The 18,175-nt window shown below is 49.6% G+C and overlaps 1 protein-coding gene across 11 annotated transcripts in view; it reads right to left on the bottom strand.

Annotated features, from left to right (window-relative positions):
• Window positions 1-18,175, bottom strand: part of LINGO1 (leucine rich repeat and Ig domain containing 1) — a 471,014-nt gene that overhangs the window by 47,706 nt on the left and 405,133 nt on the right. The window contains exon 1 of one of the 11 annotated variants that reach the window (XM_090029099.1): window positions 13,185-13,628. The exons of 9 other annotated variants lie outside the window; for them this stretch is intronic. Coding sequence is in view for 1 of the 2 variants with exons in the window: in XM_090029088.1 (XP_089885214.1) it covers window positions 8,415-8,420 (6 nt within the window). In the remaining variant the exon portion in view is untranslated. Of the gene's footprint in view, window positions 1-8,414; window positions 9,090-13,184; window positions 13,629-18,175 lie in introns of those variants that run through there. One more of the 11 variants, XM_090029088.1, reaches the window with a different exon arrangement.

Here is an 18,175-nt window from a genome sequence, read left to right as displayed (position 1 = left end):
TATCCTCTGCTTTTACAATAAATCAGGGAGTTTAACTGTCTAAACATTTCAGTTCTGAAATATGTTCTAAATACAGAAACCCAAAAAGGGAGAGCACGGAGTTTCACTTCCAGAGCAGACACCCATCTGTTTTCATAATCATGTCTGCTGTCTCTTGGAGGGACCTTGCCTTCCTTCAGAATCTTTTCACTCTCCTTCTGCCTGTCACTTCCCTCCTTTCTTCCTCCAGTTCCTGGTCTCTGCTCTGTATCCCTTTATATAAACTGCCTGTCCTAGGGTCTTGTTCCCCATGTTGCATCTCCCTCCAACCTGTCCTCTTCTCTCAGGGTCTGTCCCATTCTCCCTTGACCCATTTGTGGGGACTCTGTTCTCCTCTACTTCTGTGCCGCCCCTTCCTTTACACGTCTCCCCTAATCAAAGACCTTTCTGCCCCCAAACTGCTTGCCTGTTGTTAATTCCCTCTACCCCCTGCCCTATGCCTGCCAAACGCAGTCATTATTAGGCTTAGTTTTACAGGAGGACTATTGAGAAGCTCATAAGTCTAATTTTTCTTGGATCCTTTCCTATAGAGCACCTCCTACTATCACCCTTTCCTATACCTTGTAAGTGCTCTGGCTTCATCACAGAGGAAAGACAATCCTGGGTAGCAATCTGCCCAGGGTGCTTTTTGTTCTATGAAATACATGTCTGCTCACCATGCATGATGGTCTGTGCTAAGAACTATGGCAAGAACAAGGCAAGCCTATTGTGCAGACATCACCAAGCAGCAGCAGACAGCACTTTACACTCCATGACTCTAGCTTGCTTATCTGAATGGCTTACAAGGTTTCCTAAGAGGAGCTTCTCCAGCCTGCTTGTCATCTCAGCTAAGGGAGAAAGCTGCTCATTCACCTTCTGCCTGCTTTTCCCCATGGAGAAAGCTTGCTTTGGGCTAATGCATAAAATGGTGCCATATTCTAAAACCTCTGGGAACAGCTGATGGACACAGTCCTCTGCTTCCCGTGTGGCTGAAAGGGTCCAACACTCTCCCTCCTCCTGGCCACACCACTGGCTTCAACAGAATACCTCCAAAGTGAGCAGAGTGGGGAAATCTGGGAGAAGACCAGGAGGCCTGATACTGCTGCAGTAAGATGCTAATCTCAAGGATGCCTTCAGGACAACTGCGTTACTGCCAGCTTCACACGAAGGTATGTGAGACTAGAATCTGACTCCCACCCTTAGTAATTCAGCTGGTTCCATTTTTAGTCCTAACGACTCATTTCAGAGGCTCTAAAATACAGAAGAAAGTCCTGCCTGTCCTACCACCAATGTTATACCCTGAGGCTGAAGAAAATGCTCCTTGTCTCAATCATTCTGCAAGATTAGAAAACACATGAGATCTCTTGTACTCCTGCTGGGAAAGGAAATCTGAGGCAGGCAATCTGAGCTCTGAGTCAGTGGATCAGGTCTGCTATATAGTGGTGGTGGGCAGCAGTAAAAGCAACAAAATTCATGGCAACTGACTTCAGAGCCTGGAGAGCATATTTTGTTTCATAAACATCACATCTTTTGCCTGGGGGGAAGGTCTGACTATCTCCATCTCTTAGATGGGGCAAATGAAGCACAGAAGTGGAGTGCCTTGCTCCTCTTTGGTCATGCAATGATCCAGGGGCAGAGCCAGAAGCAGAACTCAGGGGTCCTGAGTATCACTCTGCTGTTCTAACCACAAAGTTCCAGTGTTTCCGAGTAAATGCGACAACAGTGACAGCTTGGGGAGCAAGTAAATAGAGAAATAAATGACTCAGAAAAGCAATTCTCTCCCACCCACTTCAGATGCACTTAATTTTCCCCACTGCTGATAGCTCCAGGTCTGAAAGGTAAAGTGGATGTGAAGGGGAAAGACAAGTTTGGCTTGGCTTGACTCCTCACACTTACAGGTGGTGTTCAGAAGAATAAAAAGAGTTTCCCAAGCAGGTTAGATGGTTGGCCTCCCTCTATCATCAGCTCTGAAAATTAGAACTGCTGTGCTTTTCTGTCATTTCTATCACCCCCACAGCTCTTGTACCCAACAGGATGGACTAATTCTCTGTCTGTGTGAGTTAGACTGCAAGGTGCATGGTAACACTGACCAAAGGGACCTGAAGTCCCCTGCGGTTCAGTGGTAGAATCCTTATCTGCCACACAGGAGACCTGGGTTTGATTCCTGAATTCTTATATAACTATAGTCATGGAGGCACCAAATGTCTGGACTCAGTCTGCCCTTTGGATTCTGTCTCAATGGCCTAAAGGGAGGATGGAAAGTCTGGGTAGCCTCAACTCCTCCATACTCCTAACTAGACATATGTGCTGAAGGTCTGGTTGACCTCTCATGCGTACACCATGATCCAGTAGGATCTACAGTTGCCATACCAATAATAACTGCCAGAGGGACCTGAAGGTCTGAATTGCAGGGTGGTGGGTGGGAGCAGAGGAGACAGAGGAAAAAAAGAAGGGGCAAGAGACAATAATATAAAACAGAACTCTCCACACAGAACAGCTCCAACCCAGTATCATGAAGACAAACCACATGAACCTGGTGTCTTCTCTGTTCTCTCAGTGGCTCTCATCCATCTCCTGTGCACTGGACGCAGAAAACATCAGCCAGGCATTAAAGCAGGAACAGGACTAAAGGCCAAACATTGGCCCCATTACTCAAGATGAGTAGCCTCTTATTCTATCAGTGAGCCCATCAGCTGCAGTGGCATTCTAATGCAGGATGGACAGCTCATAGAAGGTCCACACACACTGGTCACCAAAGTATTCCAAGATCCAGGGCTGGGATTTTTTAGAAGCATCTAATTGAGGAGTAAAACTGAGCAAAAGCTAGTATTTCCACCTCGTGAACAACTCTGCCCTTTCCAGCAATTGTTTTGGTTCCAAAATCAGGACAGAAATTTGATTTTCATGGAATTAAAATCCCACCCCCCCCAAAATGTTGGTTCTGGAAATCCTGAACTCTCTCTGGAATCAACATGTTTATTGAATTCTCTTGGAATCCTTTGTTTTGAGTTAGTTTAGTGTTAAACTCCATTTTTTCTAGAGAGGGATATTGCCTTCTAGGAACTGTAGTTCTGGAAGCTTGATACCCCCATCCTCCCATACAAGGTATGCTTGTCTAGCTGAACTACAGCCCTCATAATGGACCCAGTATGAGTTTTGATGCCATTTGTGGCTGGGAGTCAAATTACATTATGAGAGATGTAGCTCCCCCCAGGAGAAAATTGAGCCTTGAATTACCCATCCTATGATGTGCCACGAAGGAAGTGCAGTTTTTCTTGAATTGATACAAAATGGAAGTTTGATTCAGTTAAAAAAATTAAATATTGCAATTCAGGTCAAGCAGACCCAAAATGTTTGTTTCAATTTTCTATTGGGAAAAGTGGCATTTTTGGGGCCCCTTAATTCTTTCTCTTCCATTGAACCTCACAGGGAAGAGGAACAGAATGGAAATTGCAGGGTAGATGCCCTTCTGTGTCCCAGCTGAGCAAGAGCCACATGAATGCCAGCTTTCTGGGCAACGGTACCCTGATACGTCCTGGCAGGGTTATGTTTGGTTGCTTAGTTCATCAGCTCAGCTAACACCCCAGCAGATCTGTTTTCACCTTCTCCTAGAGACTGGAGCTGGATGCAGTGTGGACTGGGCTCCCTCTCAGCCTCAGCAGTCCAAAGGATACCTAACTCTCACATCCATGAGTAAATGATACACAGCAGCAATGCTATAAAATGTTAATGGATCCATCCATTACAACATCAGTTCCTGTAGTTTTTGTCATCATCTTAAGTCTAACAAAGGCAAAGCTGAACCCCTAATATTTTGTCCTACCTAATAAGACCATCATTATCTGTCATTCTCAAGTATCATCCTTTCCCTCTCACACTCAGACCAGTCATTTTTGTCTCCTCACTTGATCCACACACTCAGGCTGTGCCAAATACCCAATTCCCCCTCCAAACTCTCTCTCTCTCTCTTTGCTGAGCCTTCAGCTCTCCACTAACTACTGCACCTTTCCTCCCTGGCTTCCCTACAACTCATCTCACCTCCAGCCTTAGTTTAATATAAACAGAACTGCTACAATCATCTCAATTTCCTGCCACTCTGTCCATGTCACCCACTGTGCAAATCTTGGCAATTGCTCCTCCTTTTCAAAGCCCTGTGGTTTTGCTCCAACTCTGGCTGACGTCAATGGGAGCATTTCCGTTGACTTCAAGAGGAGCTGAGTCAGGCCCAAAGGTTCAAACTGCTTATCCTGGCCTTCAGGGTTTTCCACAAGGCTGCTTCTTCCTGTTTATATGCTCTTGTCTTTCATTGCATCAACCTCTTCACTCCTCCTGGGCACAGAAGTGGCTGTCATTCTCAGAGTCACAATTTGGCCCCTGGTTCTTGCTTGCTCCAGAAGGAAAGTAAACAATGGTAGAAAACTTCTCTGAAAGTGGTATGAGAGAAGAACTGGGAGCTAGGAAGAGTGGGAATTTAAATGAAGTGGAAGTAGAAGAGAAACTGTATGATGATGACCCAATGTGATGGTCCCACTAATTACCATATAACATTAAACTGGGGGAAATAGGAGTCATCATCATGTACAACATATAACATCACGAGGTAGTGATGATATAAAAATCAGGTTTTTCCATTGTAGAGAAAGAGAATAATTCCCTCAACTGAGCTCACATACAGAAGGTAGGGAAGATATGCACCTTTATAGATTAACTAAATTACACACACAAACACAAGCACACACAGCACAAGCTTTTGTGAATCCAAGTTCATGCAGAAAGCAGAGTATAAGGAGATGAAAAGGACTATTAGTGTCTTATTCTAGCAATTGGTAATGAAAGAAAAGATACCGCTCATCTCCATTGCTTCTCTGTGGAGCATAGGGCTGCCACTGAGAAACAAGCACTGCCCACTGGCTCCTGGATAGAGACTTAAAGCGGTCCTGGATCTGGGTGAATGCAGACTGGGAGCAAGCGCATGGGACTGGCTTTTCAGGGATACTCCCAAGCTTGGCAAAGAATCTGTACAGACGTGGGCTCAGCATTCAACAGAGCTGGCCCTACATAACCTGAGGGAGCAGGGACATTATATGAGGTCTGTCAGATTGTAAGAGATGGCAGTAACACATATGTCAGAAATAGAGCATAGGGCCACTACGCAAGATTCAGATTTGAACTGGCCCTGGCCCTGCTGATGAAATCCAACATGGCGCTGTCCTTTCCATCATGTGGCAGAGGGCTAGGTGCTGGGAGTGGAAGATAAAGGCTTCTAGTCTCAGTTCCTGAAGTATGTGTTATTGATGGGATCGTTGTGTCTCATGTGCACATGAGTTGGTATAGGAGTCCCATCTGCCCACCCAGCAACTGCCATACATGAGCAGTGCCCTCACAGTCCAGTGGATGTACCCAAGGCAATACCTGATGAAGTCTATTAATCCTCATAGAGCCATGGTTTGTTCAGTTGCACTTGATAATTCAGTGACTGTAATTACAGTATAATTACACCACAATTGCAATGTTATTATAAAGTGATTTATCAAGCAATGAAATTAGACCTCAAGTTACAGGGTCTGATATTACTTGCATGTACCAAGCAGTATAACTTCGGCATCATTACAGCAAAAATGTATTAAGTATGAAACTAAAGGAATAATAAGTAATTCAGTCATGCAGTTAACCTTCTAGTTATGTGAAACAGTGGTAATTAGAGGTATCACAAAGTAATTATGTTAGAGTTGTAGCACAACTACAGAGTATTATAGTAACTGTATAACTATTAGTTTTGTAATTAATTCCTTGACTCGTTCTACACAAAAGGCATTGGGAAAACCTCACTCCTTCCTAAGATTGGGAAGCCCATCCTCCAAGTCATTTCTGACTGCATCAAATCTAACATCTTCCCATCTGGACAAACCTGCAATTAAGCCCAACCCCGCAGCTACCAAGGAGCTACCTTCTAAGAATACAGGTTCCCAGGCTGCTACAATCCGAATGAGGTGTTTTCCACCCCTGTTTCGACAGCTTCCTGTAATCCCAGGCTGTTTACATCCAGACTTAGAGGAAAGAGTAAAAAAGAACTCCCCTCATGCAGATAACTTGCTACCTAACTAATGGGGTTGGGACAGACCTGCTAAAACAGTGCATTTTAATGAGTAGAGGAGATCTACGTTACATCTCAGATTGCTCAGCCTTGAAACAGGCAATTGAGGAAACAGCAAAGACTGCCTGTAAAAGTGGGCTGGAAAATGGAGGGCAAACTTGTGGGTGACAGTTCCTTTGCATCCATGGCAGGACGTTGGAAGCTCTGAACCTAGCAGGCAAGAGCAGAGCTAGAAGGATACTGATGTGAGCAGAGGCTAAGACATTTAAAAGCTTCAGAGAGAGAGATCAGTTCTCTATAGTTATATAAAGCCATGAATCTCCCTGCATTGCACATTACAGAAAGGAGCCAGGAGGAGATTGAGGGAAGGCAAAAGGGATGAGGACAGTACTGAGCTTAGGAAAAAATGCCTCTGTGTCTCTTCCTCTTGCCCTGTCTCCAGCTCACACCACCTAAGAGACAGAACAAAACTGCACTGGAACTTTAAACCCCAGTGGGCCAGGGATGGTTTAAATGGAGACATGGTCTTTGGATGGCAGGAGGGACACACTGGCATAGACAAGAGGAAGCCACCAAACCTTTACCCCAAAAGAAATGTGTGGAAAAGGTTCCTAAAGCCAGATGAAAAAGTACCATGGGACATTAAAGCAGCATCCTACTCATTTTTGTGAGCTATGGCAGATGGGAAGCAAGTTCTCCTAAGGACTGGGAACAGGATAATGGAAGGTTTCAGATACTTGAGGGCTATAATTAACAGACAGTGGGGGATGTGACCTTGCCAAGGCTGGATAACTGAGGAGGTGCTGCCATTCCAATTTCAGGGAAGAGAGGATGGGGGTGGGGGTGTCTGAGCCAGGGCCCTGTACAGGCCCCTAAAGTCTGTAGGAGTGTCATTTCAGCTCCCCATCTTTACCCAGTTCATTTTACTTCACTGACTGTGTACACCCATTTCCATAGTGCTCACCACTGTAATCTGTGCCTTAAAGAGTTCAGAGCTAGTGCACTTGCCACAAGTGGGATGGGAAAGAAAGGGTTAACCCTCACTGAAGGAGCCGGGGTTGGGAGAGGGACAAACCCCAGTGCAAAACACGGTTAACAGCCCAGTTTGGTGCATGACAGAGAAGGAAGAGGCAAAGCCCCAAGTGGGGAAAGAGGTAAACCTCTGAGCCGACTCGCCTGGTCCTTCACCAACACGCTGCTGATCAAACACAGGCACCACAGTCTTCGGGTACCTGCTGTGCCAGGGAACAAATGCCAGGGACATGCGTAGCACCCACTGTGACTATGGTGTGGGGCTGGGGGCTTCCACTCAGCAACGTGACCCAGCGCTGCTTCTGAAACAGGCCCTACAGAGCCGCAGTGCCCGTTCCGCTCAGAGGTTTGGGTCTATATTGAGCATATTCTTTTTGGTATTGGGTGGTGGAACCGGAGAGTGCAAGCCTGCTTGTCCGTGGCAGGAAGGTGATTTTACTTTGGAAGGAGGAGGCTGTGTCTGTCTAGCTGCTATGGTGACAGGGACAGCGAGGGGCTCAGAGCTGTGCTGGTGAGCTACCTAGAAAGAGGCTGGAGAGCCGGGTGGTGTGATCCAGCACTTGCTGCCTGGCAGAGGGTCCTGCTCAGTCCCGCACACACGCATCAGAGCTGAAGCAACTGCCCTATTTTCTTCCCCGAGCCTGCCAGCTCCGGCGTCCCGAGCGAACCAGCCCCCTCGCTCCCACACGCTTTCACATCCCAGGCAGAAGGGACAGCCCCTGGGGCCCGATCCCGCCGGCGAGGCAGTGGAGCGGGGCTCGGCCGCCGCCTCCAGCCCCTGGAAGCTGAGACCACCTCTGCGGGAGCCGGGGCGGGCTGTGCCCCACACCGGGGGCCGGCTGCCCCTTCATGCAGCCCAGGCTGTGGGGGGCTCCAGGCCTAGCCCTGCCCGGGCTCAGGGACCCCCGCGCCGCGCCCCCGGCCGGGAGGAGACGAGCCGCCCGCAGCGCACCCCGGCTTGGTCCCCGCGGGCAGCGGCGCGCCGGGCCGGGCGGGGCGGGGCGGGGCGGGCGCGAGCCCGGGGCCCGGGGCCCGGCCCGCGGGGGGAAGGAGCCGCCCCGGCCCGGGAGCCCGCACCCTCCCAGCCCCGGGCTCCCGGCGCGGGCACACGCGGGCACGCGCGCGCACACGCGCACGCACGCACACACACACACACACACACACACACACACAGAGTCCCGAGTGGGGGCTCAGTCTCCCGCACGGGTTCGGCCCCGCGCCCCGCCCGTGTCCCCGCACCGGCCCCGCCGCCCCCCGGCCCGGCTCTTACCCGCATCTCATGCTCGCCGCCAGTGTCCTCCGGCCGCAAACGGCATGTCCCCGGCCCCGGCCCCGGCCCCGGCTCCTCCCGCTCCCGGCGGCGGCGGCCCCGAGCCCCGGCTCCCGCTCCAGCCGCTGCGACCCGCCGCGGGCGCCCGGGGCAGGCGAGGGCTGCGGGCTGCGGGCTGCGGGCTGGCGCTACGGGCGAGCGGCTGCCTCCCTCCCCTGCCTCTGCCTCTGCCTCTGCCTGTGCCTCTGCCTCTGCCTCTGCCTGTGCCGGGCGGCTCCTGCCTGGCTCCGGGCAGGTGGGAAGCGGGAGCGGGAGCGGGGGGAGCCGGTGGGATGCAGGCTCGGGAGGGAAGGGGGAGGCATCTCCTCGCTCGCAGCGCGCACACACACGCGCGCTCACACGCGCACGCACACGGGGGTGGACAGACGGACAGCCCGGCAAGCGCAGTCTGCACGCGGCGCGGCCCCGGCCCCTCGCCCCGGCGGCGGCGGGCGTGGGATGCAGCCGGGGCGGCGGAGACGCCCCCGGGGACGCGCAGCCGCCTCCCACGGAGCCGGGCCCGGAGCCGAGCCCCCGGCGGCAGGGGCAGGCGGGCGCGGCTCGGCCGGGGATGCCGCTCCTCACAGCCGCGGAGAGCCGGGCGGCTGCCGGCCCTCGCCGAGACTGGATGGACGCCGGGAATCGATGGCAGGCTCCGCTCCCCTCCCCGCCGCCGCCCGCCCGCTCCCCGCCCTGCCTGCCTGCCTGCCTGCCTCCCCGGCGGAAAGCAAGGGAGAGGCAAGGAGAAAGAGGCAGGAGGAAGGTGGCTGCAGGTGGAAGCAGAGGCCCCAGCTCTCCCTCACATGACAGAGCAGCTCCCTGAGCCCTTGGTGACACCCAGGAGTTGCCTCTTGCACCCCAGATCCGGCTCCCTCCTGGTCAGCCCCCTGGGGTGCCAGGAGCACTGGGGAGGGGTGCTGCAGGGGCAGCAGCGGGACGACTCTCTCCCAGACCTGTATGAGGTTGGTGCTGAGAGACACGAGGGCAGGTCTGCGCTTTTGGGGTGGGGTGGGGGGTACAACCTTTCTACCCAGCCAGCACCTTGGCATGGTGGTAGCTATAGCACTCCTCTCCCCCCTCACCTCAGCCTGTGCAAAAGGTACCACCTTTCATGGGGAGCAGAGGACATGTTAAGTGCCACTGTTCAAAGGGGTCTCCCACTGCTGCCCCTCTCCTCCCCCATGGCCCCAGCTGCAGGGACTAGATTTTGCTGTGGAGAGAGTGCCCCAGCAGCTCTTAATTTTGGGCTGCACAGTACTGAAATGTCTAGCACAGTCACAAGTGGACAGCTCAGACTCATTGTGTGTAGCGCAGGGCAATGTTTCATAAGCTCCTGTCCCCTTCCTTAATTGACAGGCACTGTCTTTTAGCTTTGCAAACGATCCGCATTGTCAGCAGCTTCCAACAGAGGGTGCCAGCATGGCACACACAGTCTGGTACAGCTGGTGGGGGGGGAGATTGGACAGCAGGGGAGAATAATCAAAGCCAAGGGAAAAACAAGGAATCAGCACCCATCAAAGACCCTGATAAGATCACCTGTACTAGAAACTGCCCATCAGATGCAGCAAAGCCAGACTGCGATAAGATCACACGTTGCTGAAACAGCCCATCTGATACAGCATTACCTAGACACTTATAAAATCATCCGGACTAGAGGATGCCCATCTCACAGCGTATGGGCAGGCTTCTGTATCTAATCCAGCACACCGCATTTATAACAGATAGGTGAGTTCTTGCAGAGGGTGGGTGCTGGCTGGTCAAGGAGCACAGCATCTCGAGCGCTCCGTTTTCCACATAAGGAAACTGAGGCACGGAGAGACTAAATACTTACCTCCAAACCACACCATGGATTAAAGTCATGGTCAGGAACTCCTGGCATCTGGTCTCAACTAGACCACAGTCTCCTCACGCTAGCAATACAAAGTGCTGTGGCTTCTTTTTGCTTGCATGAATGACGATGGATGCAGCACTCAGTCTCTCATGGCTAGAAATGGATGAGCCAGTTTGAACCAAATAAGTGGCCTCTGGCTTTTCCATCAGGCCCTGCCCAAGCTCTCAGCTTGTGTGATAAGGCTCCTCTTAGTCCTACAGCCTCTCAAGACACTTAGCCCACCAGAAGCATCCTACTTTCCTTCTTCCTGCTGACAAAGGAGAGCAGTCAACCAGAAGTATGTGACCTGCTCATCACCAGGTTGTGATGGGGACTTCTTAAGTGTGGACATGAACTGGGGTGGGGGAAGGGTTGGAGGAAGGAAGCTCAGGGCTGCTGTAGGCTTAAATGTATCAGATATTTCAATAAGGTTCCAGGTTTTGGCTTATCTGGAAACAAATGTCTGAATCATCAGAGATTTACCCATTACTGCATACAAAAATAATGGGTTCCAGAGGATATAGTGATGCCCTTTCCTGATAATGGGCAATGCTGTACAGCAAACAGAGCACCCTTTGCTTCTAATGGAGACTGACTTATTATAGCAACATTAGTTTGATTTGCCTAATGACCTCGCTCATATCCTACTAGTGATAATGGATGCAAGCTTTGCTTCTAATGGCCCTGGCTTTTCCCATTTCCTTCTCGAAGATCCATGCCATTCTGTCCCTCCTCTGCCCACCTGTCCCCAGGCACAGGAAACCTCCTTTCAGCCAAAGAGGGTTAGAGGCAGCTGCATTTGGACCCATTAACAAACACCATCTGACATGCTAGCCAAAGAAGACATTGGAGAGACATGCAGGGTTTCCTCGAGCTTTGTAAATTACCTGGGAACCAGATCCTACCAGACACTCTAGATGGGGCCTCAACAGTCGGTGGAAGTTTTTAATGATGATGATTTGGTCTTCATCCACAAGCCATGTAATTGATTCACCAATGGATACTGGAACTGGATAGGATCCCCATACTTTTAAATGCTCCAGACAGGCCTTGCATAAGCAAAAGCAAAGCAAGATTTTTTCAGGGTCCTGTCTGAATGGAGCCTTCAAGCCAATATCAATGACCCAGTAACTCACTCGCTGCCCCAAAATCTTCCTTTGGCATTGGAAATAGGGGGGGAAGAAAACCTCTGCAGCAGCTCCCCCTGGCCCTGTCTGGAGATGTGACAGGGAGGCACGGAGCCTTCTGGGTACTTAAGCAGCAGCAGGAGAAGGGGGAGCAAGATACTTGACACTCCAAGCCTCCTCTTATTAGATTAGGCTCCTGAAAATTTGTAAGGCATTTGCTGGCTCCCAGGAAGGACAGCCTGAATCTGGCTGCCAAGAAGCCACCTCTGGAACTAGTAGAAATACAATTTATTATCCTCCTTCCAGCCTGTCCATTTGCAATGGAAGGAAATAAAGAGGAGAAAATAAAACTTGCCAGGCTAAGCTTGAATCAACTCTCATAACTTCAGTTTGTCTGTTCAGTGCCCTGAGCCCTTACACATACATGCTCTAAATATGCATGCATACGTAACACAGTCTGTTTCAACAGGCCTACTAAGACTTTTGCTCTGTACAAGATTATCATTATGTTATCATTAACTAATACCATACGTGTGTAAATGGCACTTCACAAGTCTAGACCAGACATGAAACTGAAAATAGGAATAAGGCACAGGGCAAGATGCAGGACTGCACTTCAGATTGCCAGGTCTTCAGCAGAGGGGGGAAATCTGATTTATGCTTTTAAAGTCCCACTGAAATGTAGCATACCTTGTAGCTTATAATAATGCTAAAAATAGATGCTGGTTTTCTAAAGTGAAAGGTGGTGAAGAGATACAGAGTTCACCTTGATCTTACCAAAAAGATGTAGCATATGCCCCCCAGAGAGATAATCACTGTAATATTATTGAGAACATGTGATCATAGTGATACAATATATCTGTATCTATAGCTATATTTTACTATGAACATTTATACAGTGAACACAAGGGTGCTGATAGGTTGCAACTTGGACTATCCTATACATCTCATATAACATACTGCTGGCTGCTAACAAATCATTACTAGTAATGGCAATAATTCTGGGAGGGAGGGTCTGGAGTTTAATAAAGAGAAAAGATAAAATGCTTTGTAGGTAAGAGCAGTAGCATTCGCACATACTTGCACTTTAGAAGTATGTTCTGAGAGACAGAGAGAGGGTAGGGGCTTAGGGAGGGCTGGGAAATGAGATCAATGGAGATGGGTGGAACTCTCTGCATCAATGCTCTTGACCTGCCAAGTGTGAGACTCAATGTGGAACAAAGATCCACCCCTGTTGCCCCCTCCCAACCCCACCATCAGCCCAGGAAGCTGAACATGACGTGGGATCAATTCCTCTTGCATAAATTGCATTTTCTATAACCTCAGCTTAACGATTTTTGACTTCAGCATGTTGATAAAGTGACACAGCAAGAAAAGGATGAAAACATCAAATGCATGAAGATCAGAGGTAAATCAGAATCTGAAAACGGCCTCTATTGTGGTCCAATTTAAATCAATATGAATGTTGCTGCTTACTTCCTTAGTTGCAGGATCAAGCCCTTGGTGGGAAAGAAGAGGGGTTTCAGCTCTAAAGGCAGAGTCACTTAAGAGACACATTAGAGGCAGCCTCGCACCCTACCTGAGGAAGTGACAGTCGCCTCAGTACTGCTCACTAGGTGGCAGCATTAAAGAGTAGACAGAAGGATCCTGAAAGCTGAACAGGGACTGGCTTTGTGGTTAATCTGCAATTGCTATGGGAGGGTTGAGTCGGAGGCCCTTTACTTTGCAGCTCACCTTTCCCAGGGAACACGCAGGAACCGAGCTGGCAGTGCCTGCAAGCAGCTACCTTGGTGAGCTTGTACTGGTTGCAAAGGTCATCTCTGATCCATCCGGGAGAAGAGAAAACCTGCAGCAATTGTTGTCTTCTGGACACAGCCAAAGCTATTCCCTCCGTTTTCCCTGTGCTGTGCATCTGCGATGATGGTGAAGGTCACTTCATACCCATCAGGCCCAGGAATTGCAAATAGTCCACAACTGTTCCACAACCTGGCTGTGTCTGTTAGATTAACCAACTGCTGGGCTGTGGATGGCAGGGTGCTGCTTGTACCAGACTTCCTCTCGTCTCCTACTTCTCACCTACCAGACAGACAGCACGATGTAGCTGACTGGAGCTGACTGAGATATGCGTAGGAGCCCCCAAACCACTCCATTCCCTGGGGGAAACGCTGTTAAAAATCCATCTTGGGGAGCTCTCTTCAGAGCACAGGAGACCCGTCTGAGAGTGCAGAAGCCAAATTGTATGATGTGGTCTTCCTTTCCCACAATATATATAGAGAGAGCACGCCCAGTACTCGCCTCCAGAGCAGCCCCCTTACTGCTCGGTTTGGCAGAGCTCCAGCTGTTGGGAGTTTGATTACAGCTCAGAGAAGCAACCATGAGTTCAGATGCCAATTATTCAAAGATCAGCAAAACAACCTGAACCTCCTGGCTCCGCAGAACTGGGATAGAAATTTCCCTTGAGGTCTCTGGACTTTCTAGCAGGTTGGGACTACTGTGAGAACGGACTTTTCCCCATTCCCCCACCCCTCAACACATCTGGTCTGGATCCAGAGCTGGCCTTGCAGTTCTATATGGTGCAGGAATCAAAGTCCCACCTTTAGTGCCTGGGACACTCCGCAGCTCATGGTCAGGCTTCCTTCTCCCTCTGCTTATCTGGTGAGAAATCATTTTCCCTCTGATTTTCCACTGGAGCCTCACACTGCCTGGGGCAACTATGGGTGCCTGGAAGGGAAGCGAGCATAGTGAAAAGGGACAATAATTTTTTAATCAGCTGCCAATCAGTTAGCAGACCAGAAGGAAGAGTAAGTAAATCCCTGCCCCGTGGCCCTTAGCAAGAAAACCTGTCCACCAGTGCTACCCAACCTGTGACTTCTTTATCGGGGCAGTGGGGGGATGGCCTACTACAGAGGAGGAGTGGGGCTAAAACCCAGCAATAATATAATACTGAAGGAAGGCTTAAAGCCCTCAGTAAATCTGCAGTAGTCTGGTTCAGTGCCCTCCCAACTGGCCCCTGTGAATGCCCAATAAATGAGTGCTGGTCCTCCCACTATTGCCCCACTTATGGTTTGGTTCAGTAAATAGTGACAATCCAAGGTTTTACTGGTTGTGATCTCGGCATGATCTGACTCAGGCCATGGTGAAGCTCATCCCACCAGAGGCACAGCCAGCCCCCTGTGTGCCTTTGTGATACAGCTCCAGTGGAATGATGGGAAGGGAAGGAATTTGCTGAAGCCTCCTCTTCATTATTATAACCCACTGATTTTTCCTAGGGAACCATCTCTATCTCATCTCTGCCAAGACATCTTTTCTGCGCACAGGATCCTTAGGAAAGGGAAACTGTAACCAGCTAGGATCCTGAGGCAAACTCCTGGATATTTGGAAATGGGCTCCTTACCACAAGAGAATCCTTTCCTCTTTTTCCCCTTGCAGTTTAAATTTAACCTTCTAACCAGAGTCTAAGCCTGATGTGTTAGAGTGACTTCTGTGTCCTTGCTGAAAAGTGAGTATGTCACATATGCATGTGAAGCACAGTTACCTAGGATTTTTCAGACCTTAGTGGCTGGGAGATCCACATGTGGGTTCAGCTTTATAGGATCAGGTCTCACTGTTCCCAGCTGCTTTGCCTATCGCAGTCAAAAAGTTCAAACCTAGAACCCTAAAACTGGGGTTGTTCAGATCTTGGCCTTTATTTGTCCTGCTGAGCACCACATTCAAGGACCAGCCCTAGCATTCAACTCGCCCTCAGCCTTGTAGAGTAGTCTTGGTTGGATACCAGGTTTTGTTTCAGGTCTATCCCTAAATGTTGGCCCTTGCACAGTCGGATCCCCACAGAGTGCAGCAGTTTCGATAGAGCCAAGGATCGCTACCAGGGCTCCCCTGAGATGCAGGAGATGGGTGGTGAGAAGGGAGATATCTGTTGTCTATGTCACAGTGGGTTATCATCAGCATTGCCTTCAGTGAGGCTTCCTCTTTTAGATTGCACTGATAGCCTGGATATGATTGCTTTTATTACTGAACTGTTAGAGATGTCACGGGCGATGCAGATTGGAGTCTGACTGAACGCAGCTGGAGGGAGTCGGTCTGAAGTCATGTGAACTGGGGCCAACCAGCTCCCTGGAGCAGGAAGCACCTTCAGTGCTAGCACTGGGGGCAGGCTGGGGCTGGCACAGAGGCTGCTTCCTGTGCGATCCCTCGATCACTGGGACAGTCAGAGGCAAGCAGGGAGCAGCCCTAGGAAAGGTCAGGACCTTCTCTCTCATGCCAGCTGGTGACAACAATATAATGAAAAAGCTCCCTGGGTGAGTAAGGCTCAGCCTTCTCATCACAACCCTCAGTGGCTTCTGGAGCACAGCCACTCTGCCCCACAATACACAGCAGTGCCTGGCAATTGCAGTGAGCCCTGCTTGGCAACCTTCAGCTGTGCCCAAGGCCTGTGTTCACCCAGGACAATGCCCGCAGCTCGGAGTGACCCTCTTTGCAATCCACAGCAGCACTTGATGAGCCCAATTCTTAACCTACTGCAGAGCCCAGGCCTTGCAGCAAGCCTCAGCTGTTGCTGCAACAATGCCTGGCACCCATAACTGCTATGCACGTAACTCTTGGCAATGTGCAATGGGTCCACTTATAACCTGTGGCAGTAGCCTAATAGCCCTACCCAGAATCCATTGCAGTATTTGACTCCTGTGATGAGCATCCCTTCTAACTGGCCTCACACTTTTCCCACAGTACTACCTGACAGCCCTCTGTTTGTAACTTGTGGAAGCACATAACACCAACACTGAGCCCAACCCCTAGCCAGTAGCAACACCTGACCCTAACAGCAAGCCTCCTGCTATCCATGTCAGCACCTGAAACTATGAAATGCCCTTTCCATGATTCATGGCAGCCCCTGACAAGGCCCATCTGTAAACTAAGCTGACATGTCCAATGAGCCCCGCTTGTCAGCCATGGCAATACTCCACAGCAAGTCTCTCACCTGCTACCACAGCAGGGTGATGGCTCGGTCACAGTGGTGCTACAGGGAGGATGAGAGCTGATCCTGTGCTGGAAGAAATCCCTTGTCAGTCTCAGTGACTCCCAGGAGATTCTTTTGCTTATTGTTGGTAATGAAAACTAAAGAAAGGGAGGGATACACCCAGCTGCATAGATAGGTTTAGGAAAATCCTGTATATACTGACATCACCTTAGCCCACAGGTGCTACTGAAGCAGAGTCATGAAAGGGTTATTATGATGGTGGCACAGCCCAGTTTACTGCTCTTTATGAATATCTCACCCCTTGAAATAGAGCATACACATGGAGCACCAAAAGTTAAGACACCTGGTGAGTCCTACACAGACCGTGAGTCAATCCCATGGCAGCGTGACCCACATACAATGCCAAGTCTGTTTCCCAGCAGGAGGAGTTGGTGCTACAGCTCCGGAACAAGTGGGTTCTTATGTTGCTGAGATATATAGAGAGATACATATACATATCCTCAACAGGGAAAGGACTAAGTGAGGTTTAGACTTAATGAAGAACAATTACCTGCAATCTCCATCATCTGCTTACTCTACTTAAAGCAGCCCAGTGTCTCATGTTCAGGGTCTTGTTCCTCCAAATATAGCTAATTATGAAGAAGATGGGTTGGATGATGGCACTGGGCCTGATTTTCACCCCCTTCCTCTCCATTTCAGCAGCAGAAGGACTCACTCTGGTGTTTGAAGAGTAAATACAAGATTTCAGTGGGCGCCTACTGTGGGGGGACAATATTGCCTGTTACTTGGGAGCATTCAGACAGCCATGTGGGAGTGGCGGGAAGGCGTGCAAGTCCCTAAGCCTTCCTGAGTTTTAGCACTTATTGATTATTCATCTTAAATTTAGTCCTTGCAGTTTGTTATTCATTATTCCCCTCTGCTGAAATGTCTCAGTCATCCAATCTGTGAGTGGAAACAATGCCACGTGATTTGGCTGACCAATGGCATACTAGCCAGTGACAAACAGCTAACGAGTGGGTCGTGAACGACCCACAGGCTGACAATTATTCTGTGAATCCTTCACAAATACGCTCACAGAGACTGAGGACCTATTCAAGCATGATTTGAAAAACAGCTTATGGGTGGGGGATAGCTTTGTAATGCTTATTTGAAGCAAATAGTTTTCTAGCACTAGATACTATGCAGGACTAATAAAAGGAGGCTGGGGAGTAGGGTGCACCAATTACACTGTATGGAAAGCATATGTTGATGCTGCTCTGTGGCTACCCAGTGCTTTGGTGTGACATGGTGGGGAAGCAATGAATTCAGTTCAATCAGGTTCATCTGGTAGTATTCTCAACTCCAAGCCAGGGGATTAAGAAAGCAAGGTCCAAGACTGTTGCTGACCTAGTGATCTCAGGATAAGAGAGACTGTCTGGCTAGAGGTGCCAACTTTTGATTGAGATGTTTAATTATGTTTGGCTTCCTTTCCTTACATCACATTGCTATCTCCATGCAAGGAATGCCAAGATGTACACACATCAGCCACCCCCATAACACTCCCAAGCGGTAGGTATTGTGGCTCTGTTTCATATGCATGTTTGCTGCCATTTCACATTTGCTGTGGGAAAGGAGACTAGTACTAAAGTATGGAAATGAAAGGGGTAGTTGGAGGTGGTTGGGTTCATTGCTAAGGGACAAATCTTGGAGATCTACATTCTGGTCCATATAAGAGTTCTGAATTTACTGTTTAGTTCAAAGATAGGGATAA

This window comes from Crocodylus siamensis, chromosome 15, assembly GCF_052110815.1.
Source record: "Crocodylus siamensis isolate JL-2025a chromosome 15, ASM5211081v1, whole genome shotgun sequence".
NCBI lineage: Eukaryota > Metazoa > Chordata > Crocodylia > Crocodylidae > Crocodylus > Crocodylus siamensis.
This window is presented reverse-complemented; position numbering and strand designations above follow the sequence as displayed.